Genomic DNA, 13,712 nt, shown 5'->3' with positions numbered 1-13,712 from the left:
CTTGCGTGGCCGACCACTTTGCGACTGAGCCTTTGTTGCTCCTAGATATTTCCACTTCACAATAGCAGCACTTACAGTTGACCGCGGCAGCTCTAGCAGGGCCGAAGTTTGACAAACTGACTTGTTGGAAAGGTGGTATCCTATGACGGTGCCACGTTGAAAGTCATGGAGTTCTTCGGTAAGGCGGTTCTACTGCCAATGTTTCACTATGAAGATTGCATGGCTGTGTGCTCGATTTTATACACGTGTCAGCAATGGATGTGGCTGAAATAGCCGAATCCACTCATTTGAAGGGTTGTCTACTGTAACTATAAATGTCTTCTTATGCAATCATAGAAACCGTGCATGTCTGTGGAGATCTTCACAATTGCTATAATAATCTGTGCAGAATCTCGAACAGCATTGATCACTTGCACTATGTAATTTTTATATAATCTCAACTGCAATCCAGGTCATTTGGTTGTTGTAACGTATACGCTTGGAGTCAGGAAGAAAGTGCCGAAGGTGAGTTTAATGATGAGAGATGGCAGATAAACAAAACAGGAGACTCATACTGACCAAAACCAACACGGCCTGATGACTGAGGCTACTGAGGGTTAACTAAAGGGAGAGTCAAGGTGATGAGATCCAGGTGTTCATAACGATGGGGAGCAGGTGTGCTTATTGATGGTTGCCAGGTGTGCGTTATGATAGTTGCCAGGACTGGTGGTTAGTAGACTGGCGACGTCTAGCGCTGGAGCAGGAGTAGGCGTGACAGTTGTGCTATTAGCTGAAGCACAGTGATAACACATTATGTCAGGGTTTCTCAAGCTCAGTCTACGGGGCCCCAAGGGGTGGACGTTTTGGTTTTTGCCCTAGCACTACACAGCTGATTCAAATGATCAACTAATCATCAAGCTTTGAATCAGCTGTGTAGTGTTAGGGCAAAAACAAATATGTGCACCCCTTGGGGTTTGGGAAACACTGCATTTAAGTTGCTGTATAAATATCTGGAATTGTATTCCCATTTGTACTTTGCTGTGTTTTTAAATGGTTGAAAGCACAGTGATAACACTGTCTTTTTGAGTGGATGAATAAAGGTTGAAATCTCATTGATCAACTTCTCAATCAGATATTACCCAATTTCCATGTTGGATTTACGTGGTGTGTCCAGTGTGTACTGTAGGGCAAACGTAATACGTATTGCAAAGAAATCCGATGCTTGAGAAATTGTGCAAGTTTCATTGAAACCCTCTTGGGAAGTAACGTCCCATCTCATTTACAAGGAAGTCTCTGTAATGGAAATGGTTGATCTGTTGTGATGATTAATAGCAGATTGGCGAAACTCCTTTTATGGAACTCTGTCTGCTGTTATAGGCCTGAATACTACACTTCATAATGAGATGACAACATTGAAATGTTCCTTATCGCTGCATCTCACCTCTTATTTTACACCAGGTGGAGAGCAATCATGGGAAAATAACATTGTATTACAGTATCACAAAAAGAGAAAGTTCAGGGTAGTTTGTCCTTGTTCATCATACTGTACATGAGATCTACAGTGTCATTCTCATTGACCAGTGTCACTAGCAGCCTCATCAGATGCACACGATCGCATCGATTTCTCTCGTCACAGCATAACCCCATAGGACATTACTACGGAAATGACAATCAACATGACTTTGTCTGGACTTTAGAGGTTTTCTTTATCGATTGCAGAGGAAAGTGGTGTTTGTGTTGTTTCATAAGAAATGTAGTTTAAAAAAAGAAGCAATATTTTGGTACCATGTAATCAATAAGATACCATGAAATCAATAGTGATTGGACAGACAAATATAGTAGAGGTTTTTTCTTTCTCCTTTTCTGTTGTCTCCCAGGAGATGTCACTCCCAGAGAGAGCAGCCCTTTCATCAACAACACTGACCAAGACCAAGAAAACTACTACGATGGCAAAAACATGGCTCTCTTTGAGGTAAATCCACATGTCAAGGCTTTTGATATCATAATGTAATTCATTACCACATAGGTTTTATGCCACTTTAATGTAAAGTGAGAGCTATGTGCTTACGTGGATTATATTGCACATATCATCCAAATCCATTTGTTGCTTTTGTTTGTTCTGTACTTGGATGTCTTCAATGCCATGACGTCCCGATTCAATGTTGTTGTATCCTTATTGACAGGAAGAGATTGAGAGCAACCCCATGGTGTCCTCCCTCCTCAACAAGCTGGCTAACTACACCAACCTCACCCAGGGGGTCACTGAGCATGAGGAGTATGAAAATGAGGAGGGGGTTACAAAGATTAGAGTCAAGGTACGGACCACATTACCGTTGTGCATTATTAAGAATTTCTCCTGTTGCGTACTTTGTGGGAGACCTCGCTAAAGAGGTACAGTAGCACACAGACATTGTATTAACTGTCAATCCACTTGACAAGGACGTTGTTGTTGGATCACAATAACATCTATATTATTGTGCAAACCAACATGAGTTGACTAGGTTAGTGTGGTAGCTATGCAACAGCACTTCTGAGAGCAGAGCGCGTGTGAGAATATAAAGCAGCATTCTTCTGACCAACCAACCAAAGAAATACTCCTACTGTTGCTATTCAGCGTCACAGCACCAACACGAGGCCTCAGAAACTAACCATGCCTCTGTCCCCTGACAATTACCCCAGTACCTCTCTCTGCTGGAGATCTGATTGGCTCAGGGGGGGGAGGTTGTGGAGACAGAGTGGATAGTGAGGATGCCACTCCAGGTTGTGAACGGTCTATGAACAAGGGCCACATTGACCCTGGTAAAAAGGCGTATAGGAGAACCAACAGCAGTATTGAGAGAGGGCTGTGTTGTGTTATGGGATATATGGTATGTACTGTATTCATGCAGTGTCTTTGTGTGCGAGTGGGGGGGTGGGGGGGCTGTCGATGTGACGTGTGTGTGTGTGTGTGTGTGTGTGTGTGGTGGGGAGGGGGGGTTCTCTGATCTTGAAAGAGTGGGGGCCGTTGCACCTTTGGAGTATAACAGGGGGTGCTTATGTCATCAGGCGGTGGATGACACATTAGAGTTGTTCATTTATCCTGTGGTGATCGGGGCATGGATTGTATGGCTGTAATGAAGTTCAGCAGATCATTGTTAAAGGTAGCCTGTTACTGTACACTGTGTAGCATTATGTTTGACTGTTATATTTGGCTATTCATGCTTTCCAAACTGTACAAGCACACAGAGCAAATATAGTATAATTTCACTGAATAGTTCTGTTGTTTATTTCTCTGGAGAACTGCAAAGGACTTCAAATACTTTACTGTTATGACATATGAGCATGAGTTGGGCATGTGGAAAATAGGCTGGGCAGGATTCTGGAAGGATTCTCTACTGATGCTTTGTTACTGACGTCTTGTTTCTGACGTCTTGTTTCTGACGTCTTGTTACTGACGTCTTGTTTCTGACGTCTTGTTACTGACGTCTAGTTACTGACGTCTTGTTTCTGATGTTTTTTTACTGACGTCTTGTTACTGACGTCTTGTTACTGATGTCTTGTTTCTGACGTCTTGTTTCTGACGTCTTGTTACTGACGTCTTGTTTCTGATGTTTTTTTACTGACGTCTTGTTACTGACGTCTTGTTACTGACGTCTTGTTACTGATGTTTTTTTACTGACGTCTTGTTACTGACGTCTTGTTACTGACGTCTTGTTACTGACGTCTTGTTACTGACGTCTTGTTACTGATGTCTTGTTTCTGATGTTTTTTTACTGACGTCTTGTTACTGATGTTTTTTTACTGACGTCTTGTTACTGACGTCTTGTTACTGATGTCTTGTTTCTGACGTCTTGTTTCTGACGTCTTGTTACTGACGTCTTGTTTCTGACGTCTTGTTTCTGATGTTTTTTTACAGACGATTTATTACTGATGTTTTGTTATTGACGTTTTGTTCGAAGGACATTGCGATGTCTTTTAGCATTACATCTGACTACTCATTGTCTGAAAAGCCAATGCAAACTGTATCCTAATGCCACTCTCTCCCTAGACCCCCATAAATTTACGTTCTAAATTCTAAACTATGACACACGTTTATACTGCAAACAATTTATCAGTTGTGTTTCCATAATTTTATCATAACTTCATTTGGAAACACAGGAGGATGGATGTGGGATGGAACAGGCTAAACCAAAACAACTTATGTGATGGAATTGTTTCAGGAGGATTGGGGTGATATGGTTGGCATGTGACAGTGTTGAGTATGTGTAGAGAGAGTAATGAGAGTTTTATGAGAGTAACCCTGCTAAATTATGTTTTTAGTCGTGAGAAAATATTTGTAATCGTGTCGCTACAGGGCACAGTTAAGCAGCTGACTTCAGACCATTTGTTATGCTGGTGAATGAGGACCCAAAAGCGACTTAACGAAAACAGAGTCTTTATTCCAGTATAAGACAAAAGTAATAATCCTGGATATAACAAGGAGAAAACAAAACAGGAAAAACTTAAATCCACTCGTAGTAGCGAGGACTGACTGGAGACTCGACCATAGACTGCAGGTTGCTTAGGGAAGGCACCGACCGTAGCAGACTAAGACACCTGCTCACACGCAGCATCTGAAGAAGACAAAACACGACAGGGCGAGACCAGGACACAGAACAGCGAACATCATACAAGGATCCGACAGGGACAGAAGCGGAAAACAAGGGGAGAAATAGGGGCTCTAATCAGAGGGCAAAATAGGGGACAGGTGTGAAAAGAGTAAATGAGTGAGTTAGGAGAATGAGGAACAGCTGGGAGCAGGAACGGAACGATAGAGAGAAGAGAGAGAGGGAGGGGGAGAGAGAGGGATAGAAAGAGGGAACGAACCTAATAAGACCAGCAGGGGGAAACGAACAGAAGGGAAAGCACAAGGACAAGACAATATATGACAAAACATGACACCATTGACTTCACAATTGTTTTTTATGTTGCCAGTGACGGGATTCTGACTGAAATGGTTTTGATGGTTGTTAATGAGCCAATTGTAAAATAAACATTTTCGAAATAGTGTACGGCTCTGATAATAGTCTGTCAGCGCAAGTCTTTTTGCCCACAATACAATTGAAGACCAAAAATAATCTCAGTATTTATTGTGGCTGATTTGATTCGATTTATTAGGATCCCCACTAGCTAGACTTACTGGGGTCTGACACATTACATGAGAGACATTACAGGCAAAATACTTTAGAATTTACATACATTTAAAAACATTAACATGTATTGTGTGTGCTTCAGTTACACATACATGTCAGTACATACAGTATACTGTATATAGAAAAATATGTGAACACTCCTTCAAATTAGCAGATTCAGTTATTTCAGTCACATCCGTTGCTGACACGTTTATAAAATCGAGCACACAGCCATGCAATCTTCATAGCGAAACATTGGCAGTAGAACGGACTTACCGAAGAGCTCAGTGACTTTCAACATGGCACTGTCATAGGATGCCACCTTTCCAACAAGTCAGCTTCTCAAATATTTGCCCTGCTAGAGCTACCACGGTCAACTGTAAGTGCTGTTATTGTGAAGTGGAAACGTCTAGGAGCAATAACGTCTCAGCCGCCGAAGTGGTCGGCCACACAAGCTCACAAAACGGGACCGCCGATTGCTGAACTGGTCATCGGGAGCTTCATGGAATGGGTTTCCATAGCAGAGTAGCCTCAGTATGCAATGCCAAGATTCAGTTGGAGTGGTGTAAAGCTCTCCGCCATTGGACTCTGGAGCAGTGAAAACACGTTCTCTGGAGTCATGAATCAGGCTTCACCATCTAGTTGTGCAACTGACAAATCGGGGTTTGGAGGATGCAAGGAGAACGCTACTTGCCCCAATGAATAGTGCCAACTGTAAAGTTTGGTGGGGGAGGATTCCTTGCTTCCAACTTTGTGGCAATAGTTTGGGGAAGGCCCTTTCCTGTTTCAGTATGACAATGTCCCCTTGCACAAAGTGAGGTCCATACAGAAATAGTTTGTCGAGATCGGAGTGGAAGAACTTGACTGGCCTGCGCAGAACCCTGACCTCAACCCCATCGAGCACCTTTGGGATGAATTGGATCGCCGATTGCGAGCCAGGCCTAATCGCCCAACATCAGTGCCCGACCTCCCTAATGCTCTTGTGGCTGAATGGAGGCAAGTCCCCACAGCAATGTTCCAGCATCTAGTGGAAAGCCTTCACAGAAGAGTGGAGGCTCTATTGGCAGCAAAGTGGGGACCAACTCCACATTAATGCCCATGATTTTGGAATGAGATGTTTGACGAGCAGGTGTCCACATACTTTTGGTCATGTAGTGTACACACAACAAGTAGGTCACATGGGTGAGTGGTGTTGTGCCGTGAGGTGTTGCTTTATTTGTTTTTTGAAACCAGGCTTGCTGTTCACTTGCACTATATAAGATGGAAGGGAATTCCATGGACTAAGTGTGTGTGTCAGTGCTGTGTGTAAGTTGACTATGCAAACAATATGGAATTTCCAACACATTAATGCTTCTTTTATAAAAACAAGAAGTGATGTAGTCAGTCTTTCCTCAACTTTTAGCCAAGCCAAGAGTGACAGGCATGCATAGTATTAATATCAGCCCTCTGATTACAATGAAGAGTAAGACGTGCCGCTCTGTTCTGAGCCAGCTGCAGCTTAACTAGGTCTTTCTTCACAGCACTTGACCATTTGACTGGACAATAATCAAGATAAGAGAAAACTAGAGCATGGAGGACTTGCTTTGTGGAGTGTGGTGTCAAAAAAAGCACAGCATCTCTTTATTACAGACAATTGACCTTGTATTCTCAGCTGTATTTTATAGGATTGTACAGTATTGTACCTCTTTTCTTCCCTGGCCCTCTACGTTGGCTCCTCCAGAGTCCTCAGATGGGCACATTCATTGGCGTGTACCTGCCCTGCATGCAGAACATCCTGGGAGTCATCCTCTTCCTGCGTCTCACCTGGATCGTTGGCACCGCCGGCATTTTGGAGTCTTTCGCCATCGTCGTCATGTGTTGCACCTGTGTGAGTACTATGTAGTAATACAAATGGAGTTCTATGGTGTGAGTACTAAGGTGTGAGTACTATTGGGCTTAACTACTTATATACAAACACTCCTCCGTTTTGGGGAGTTCAGGTACTAAACTGTGGAATTCTCTGCCAATCTTAGTTCTCTCTGCCATGAATGAAGCGGTCTCATTTTGGTCCCCGGGGACATTGTAACCGTACACCCACCAATGCTACTCTTTTGTATTTAAAAAAAACTCTCTTACAGACCATGCTGACAGCGATATCCATGAGTGCTATTGCAACAAATGGGGTAGTGCCAGGTAATGTCAGTTCAACTTATTTTCCACCTTGAATAAGAAACCTCAACCTCTGCGTTTATGGTTATTTAGCACTATATCCCTATTGCATCGGAGCTATAGTCTGTGGCTGACTTCTTTTCCTTTCCAGTCCTTTTACCCATGTCTGTTCTCTTGCCCCACGCAGCCGGAGGCTCCTACTACATGATCTCCAGGTCTTTGGGACCAGAGTTTGGTGGGGCTGTGGGCTTGTGTTTTTACCTGGGAACCACATTCGCTGGCTCCATGTACATCCTGGGTACCATTGAGATCCTTCTGGTAAGGATAAAACAATGCCTGGTCGTGATATAGGAAATACACAATGTTTAGAGGCAGGAGTTTTTCATTACCACATGACTCTTCCAGGAGTTGGTACCTTGTAACAGCCTATAACAATGGCTTAGACTTTTTCCTGGACATGTGACATGGGCCGGGGAAACTGTTGGCCCAAACAATGTTTCATGAAGGTAGTGTCCAAGCTTTCTCCTATACTTGTTCCAGACGTACATCGTGCCGAACGCTGCAGTGTTTGTGGCGGAGAAGAAGGAGGGCGAGGCAGGGGCCATGCTGAATAACATGCGTGTGTACGGGACTTGCTGCCTGGCTCTCATGGCTCTGGTGGTGTTTGTGGGAGTCAAATATGTCAACAAGCTGGCCCTGGTCTTCCTGGCCTGTGTGGTGCTCTCCATCATGGCCATCTACGCCGGAGTCATCAAGACCGTCATAGAACCACCAGACTTCCCGTGAGTTAGATAGTTCATCTATAGGCAAAGGAGATGCTTGTGTCTGTTTGTCTGGTCAGATTCATATTCACACTTTAAAGGACCATCATCAGTCATCTGATCTTACAGGGCTGAATACTAAAGTGATCACACATTGATATCAGTGAGACAGATATTTATAGACGTTTTACAGTGGTTACAGTGGCCAAAAGGGAAAAGATTCTTAGTTCTGTATACATATATCCTGATGAATATATGTATATATTTCCCACAGAATCTGTCTCCTGGGGAACCGTTCCTTACAGAACCACAACTTTGAGAAGTGTGTGAAGACAGAGGTGATCAAGAACGTGACGTACACCACTAAGCTGTGGGAGCTGTTCTGTGACAGCCGCCACCTCAACGCCACCTGTGATGAGTACTTCACCCTGAACAACGTCACTGAGATCCAGGGCATCCCAGGCCTGCTCAGTGGGGTCATCAAAGGTCAGTGGAGCAACAAGACACATTTCTCAAAAACAATTGTTGCGTGGTAATAAAGTTATCTGATTCTGTGTCAGAGGACACTTATTGGCACTACTACTACTTACTCACCAAATGATTATTGGCATATTTTATCAAAGCCGTATCATCTAGTTTGATCAACCTGGGGCGCAATAAGGAAGTCAAACTAGTCGGGCATGGACTCTACAAGGCGTCAAAAGTGTTCCTCAGGGATGCTAGCCCATTTTGAGTGCAACACTTTTGTGTCAATTTGGATGGATGTCCTTTGGTTGGTGACCATTATTGGTACAAACTAGTGCGCCTGGCACCTACTACCATACCCCATTGGAAGGGACTGAAATATTTTCTCTTGAATGGCACATATACACAATCCATGTCTCAATTTTTGAAGGCTTAAAAATCCTTCTTTAACCCGTCTCCTCCCCTTCATCTACATGTCTCCTCCCCTTCATCTACACTGATTGAAGTGGATTTAACAAGTGACATCAATAAAGGATCATAGCTTTCACCTGGATTCACCTGTCATGGAAAGAGCAGGTGTCCTTAATGTTTTGTACACTCAGATTATAATCTACTATAATGCGTCTCCTCTGTGTCCTCTGTTAGACAACATGTGGGGGGACTACGGGCCCAGTGGGATGCTGGTAGAGAAGAAGAGGCAGTCATCTGTTCCAGCCCAGGATAACTCCAGAGATATCTACATGCCTTACGTCTTCAACGACATCTCCACCTTCTTCACTCTGCTGGTGGGAATCTACTTCCCCTCCGTCACAGGTTGGTATAGTAGCCATATTGTCATATTGTAGCTACCTCCATATGACATGATGTATTGTTTGTCATCCTCACGCTGATTGTAAGGGTGTTACTGTAACTTGTGCTTTGGAAGAGTTACTGTAACTTAGTTTTGGTGTTGTTTTCTGCTGCGGAGATAACATTTAAGTATGTTGGTTATTTCCTGAATTTCAGCTTCTGAAGAATCTATGTGTGTCCCATCACAGGAATCATGGCGGGCTCCAACAGATCTGGAGACCTCCGAGATGCCCAGAGGTCTATTCCTTTCGGCACCATCCTGGCCATAGCAACCACTTCTTTCATTTGTATCCTTGGAGTAACCATGGAGATGATGACGTGCATGTGTGGAGTGGTGTGCATGCATGCATGGAGTGCTGGCATGTGTGTTTTAGTGTGGGAGAGTGTATGTGTTGTGCATTTGTTAACTTTGACAACACTATTTCTTTCTTAACCCCAACTCCCAGACATGACCTGTGTTGTGCTATTTGGGGCCTGTATCGAGGGTGTTGTTTTGAGAGACAAGTAACTACTATTCCACAGTTATTATTTCTGACATGGCTGTTATGACATTATGTACAATAGCATTGATGTAGAAGCCATCCCTGCTGTGTATAACTTGTATATTAAAGACCTTTGTGTCAGTCAAACAGTGCCTTCAGAAAGTATTTACACCTTTTGACATTTTCCACATTTTGTTGTGATACAGCCACATTTTTGTCACTGATCTACACACGATACAAAACTTTCTAAAAACATGTTTCCACTATGTCATTATGGGTTACAATACCTGTGTTTGTATACCATTCAACTGTGTCTGTTTCTGCTACAGATTTGGGGACTCTGTCAAGAAGAACTTGGTGATTGGAACTCTGGCATGGCCTTCTCCATGGGTGATCGTGATTGGCTCCTTCTTCTCCTGCTGTGGGGCAGGGCTGCAGAGTCTTACTGGTGCCCCTCGTCTGCTGCAGGCCATAGCACGTGACGGGATTGTCCCCTTTCTGCAGGTAAGAAGGTCCTAAAGTCTGTGCTGTGCCCCTTGCTATTGCATCTCAATAACATAAACACTTCAGCTACTTTCTCCATCTCTTTATTTTTCTCTCTCCTTCTCCATCTCTCTCTCTCTCTCTCTCTCTCTCTCCCCTCCAGGTGTTTGGTCATGGTAAAGCCAATGGGGAACCTACCTGGGCCCTCTTGATGACCGCTGGGATCTGTGAGATTGGAATCCTTATTGCATCACTGGATGCTGTTGCCCCCATTCTCTCAATGTGAGTGTGTTCAGTATGTGTGTAGAAGGTGATACTGCAAATGTGAGCTTGTGTCTTTCTCTCTATAGTAATGGGATGTTTTATCCTGTCAGTTGTGTACAGGATTAGCTCATCGTCCTTTTGGAAGCCTATAAGTCCCTTCTATTCATCTTCTCCGTGGGGCTGGGTTGCAGGTTTTTCCTGATGTGCTACCTGTTTGTCAACTTGGCCTGTGCCGTCCAGACACTGCTCCGCACTCCCAACTGGAGGCCCAGGTTTAAGTTCTACCATTGGTGAGTTAATATTTTCCATGCCAAAAGTGTCAATTCAGGGATCTTAGACTCTGGACCAATATTAAGTTACAGCCCAGCACTAACACACCGAACACATCCAATCAACTAATCATGAAGCACTTTGTGAAATAGGTCAAGTACATATGCAGTCTTAAGAGCAGATATTCAGGAGGCAGAAGGTTCTGGTGCAAAGGTGTCCATATTTCTTAACAGCGATAGCCTGCGATAAATATTTACAAGACAAATGGGTAGACAATGAATTTACTTCTCACACAAAATACCGAACTGCACTAAGCCTAAAACAGGCTGACCCTGTAGCTTCCATAGCTCTTACATGTGTACATGGATCAACAAACCCAATCTACCTAGAAACCCAAAACAGGCGCTTATACCCTCTAAGCCCCTCTCTGGTACATACCCATGTCCAATGACAAGTAACCACATAATTGGTATACAAATGTAACTGGCTTCCTCATAATTACCCAAATACATACATTCTGTCTAAAACAGATGTGACCACTTCCATGTGCACTTTAAATTGGGCACACGTTAAACATTAATCATGAATTCTTACATGAATAGAACCTGCGAATGACCGCAACTCAGTACAGTATAGTGGTGCGCAAAGGCGCACAACTCAAATGACACAGACAAGACATGACTCACTGTGCTCCGACACAACGTGGGAAGTATGAACAAAGGAAAGCATTAACCGAATGAAACAGAGTCTCTAACTCGTGAGTGTTGCAATGATTCTGTGCACTGAAACAATGTTCCACTCTCGTAGACTAGAGACAAGTAAATCACCGCATTTATGTTTGGAACCGATTATACAAAAAATACCTTTCCATACAAACATTTTACTAAAGAACTGGGAATTAACCTTAAAAAGTAGCTTATTGCTAACAAATGAGCTAAATACTTATATAGTCATGTGCAGTGTTGAGTATAATGCTTCTTGAAATAAATGGCAAAATGCACATGGGAAATAGAAAGTGCTATTTGGATACAGAGCCGATTAGACAGTGTGCGTGTTCGTGACAAGTGGGCATAAATCCACATCATCACACACTTGATAATTTAAATCAGGTGTGTCAGTGCTGGGCTAGAACGAAAGCCTGCACTGCTCAAACGTGCCCAAGATCAGGATGTAGTAACTCTGACCTAATGCCTATCCAACCAATAAGCCCATTCAATAAGCTGGTGTCCTGTTCTCTGGTCCCTGCAGGACGCTGTCATTCCTGGGGATGAGCCTGTGTGTCTCCCTCATGTTCATCTCCTCCTGGTACTACGCTCTGGTAGCCATGTCCATCGCTGGATGCATCTATAAGTACATTGAGTACAGAGGGTAAGATTTTGGTTTTCCAATAACAGCTCAATAACAATAATTCAACTACTGCAATTGCATTGGTAATGTACCCACTCAAATCAAATCAAATGTTATTGGTCATGTACACGTGGTTAGCAGATGTTAATGTGAGTGTAGAGAAATGCTTGTGCTTCCAGTTCCGACAGTGCTGTAATATTTAACAAGTAATGTAAGGGGATGGAGTAAGAAAATGTACATATAAATATATGGATGCGTGATGGCAGAGCGGCACAGGCAAGATGCAGTAGATGGTATAAAATACAGTATGTAGGGCATGTAAACATTATTAAAGTGGCATTATTTAAAGTGACTAGTGATACCTTTATTAAATACATTTATTAAAGTGGCCAGTGATTTGAGTCTGTGTGTTGGCAGCATGTAACGAAGTTCGTCTGTTGTTTGTAGAGAGTCAGACCGAAATGCAGCGTGTAGGTTACTCATGACTTTTAATGAAGAAAATGATGTACATGAAATAACTGAAAATACAAAAACAACAAACGAGTGAAACTAATTACAGCCTATCTGGTGACTAACACAGAGACAGGTACAATCACCCACGAAATACAACGCGCACTCAGGCTGCCTAAATACGGTTCCCAATCCGAGACAACGAGAATCAGCTGACTCCAATTAGGAATCGCCTCAGGAAGCCAAGCCTAACTAGACACACCCCTAATAATACACACTCCCAATTAATACAAACCCCAATACGAAATACAACATATAAACCCATGTCACACCCTGGCCTACCCAAACAATTAACAAAAACACAAGATACAATGACCAAGGCGTGACACAGCAGCCTCTCTATGTTAGTGATGGCTGTTTAACAGTTTGATGATAGAAGCTGTTTTTCAGTCTTTCGGTCCCAGCTTTGATGCGCCTGTACTGACCTCGCCTTCTGGATGATAGCGGGGTGAACACGCAGTGGCTCAGGTGGTTGATGTCCTTGATAATCTTTTTGGCCTTCCTGTGACATCGGGTGCTGTAGGTGTCCTGGAGGGCAGGCAGTGTGCCCCCGGTGAAGCTTTGTGCAGACCTCACTACCCTCGGGGGAGCCTTGCGGTTGAGGGCGGTGCATTTGCCGTACCAGGCGGTGATACAGCCTGACAGGATGCTCTCTATTGTGCATCTGTAAAAGTTTGTGAGGGTTTTAGGTGACAAGCCAAATTTCTTCAGCCTCCTGGGGTTGAAGAGGTGTTGTTGCACTTTCTTCATCACGCTGTCAGTGTGGGTGGACCATTTCAGTTTGTCCATGATGTGTTCACCGAGGAACATAAAATGTTCCACCTTCTCCACTACTGTCCCATCGATGTGGATAGGGAGGGTGCTCCCTCTGCTGTTTCCTGAAGTCCACAATCATCTCCTTCATTTTGTTGACGTTGAGTGAGAGGTTATTTTCCTGACACCACACTCCAAGGGCCCTCACCCCCTCCCTGTAGGTTGTCTCGTTGTTGTTGGTAGTCAAGCCT

General features: G+C 43.6%; 1 protein-coding gene across 5 annotated transcripts in view; it reads left to right on the top strand.

Annotated features, from left to right (window-relative positions):
- Positions 1 to 13,712, top strand: part of LOC124009561 (solute carrier family 12 member 7-like) — a 49,791-nt gene that overhangs the window by 26,904 nt on the left and 9,175 nt on the right. For all 5 annotated transcript variants that reach the window (XM_046321452.1, XM_046321451.1, XM_046321456.1 and 2 more), the window contains exons 2-15: positions 1,857 to 1,951; positions 2,163 to 2,294; positions 6,850 to 6,996; positions 7,247 to 7,301; positions 7,465 to 7,595; positions 7,818 to 8,059; positions 8,313 to 8,524; positions 9,149 to 9,316; positions 9,541 to 9,639; positions 9,799 to 9,856; positions 10,164 to 10,338; positions 10,481 to 10,599; positions 10,773 to 10,871; positions 12,100 to 12,219. In XM_046321452.1, the coding sequence (XP_046177408.1) occupies positions 1,857 to 1,951; positions 2,163 to 2,294; positions 6,850 to 6,996; positions 7,247 to 7,301; positions 7,465 to 7,595; positions 7,818 to 8,059; positions 8,313 to 8,524; positions 9,149 to 9,316; positions 9,541 to 9,639; positions 9,799 to 9,856; positions 10,164 to 10,338; positions 10,481 to 10,599; positions 10,773 to 10,871; positions 12,100 to 12,219 (1,852 nt within the window). The remainder of the gene's footprint in view (positions 1 to 1,856; positions 1,952 to 2,162; positions 2,295 to 6,849; positions 6,997 to 7,246; positions 7,302 to 7,464; positions 7,596 to 7,817; positions 8,060 to 8,312; positions 8,525 to 9,148; positions 9,317 to 9,540; positions 9,640 to 9,798; positions 9,857 to 10,163; positions 10,339 to 10,480; positions 10,600 to 10,772; positions 10,872 to 12,099; positions 12,220 to 13,712) is intronic.

The sequence above is a fragment of the Oncorhynchus gorbuscha genome, linkage group LG22 (genome assembly GCF_021184085.1).
Source record: "Oncorhynchus gorbuscha isolate QuinsamMale2020 ecotype Even-year linkage group LG22, OgorEven_v1.0, whole genome shotgun sequence".
NCBI classification, from domain to species: domain Eukaryota; kingdom Metazoa; phylum Chordata; class Actinopteri; order Salmoniformes; family Salmonidae; genus Oncorhynchus; species Oncorhynchus gorbuscha.
This window is presented reverse-complemented; position numbering and strand designations above follow the sequence as displayed.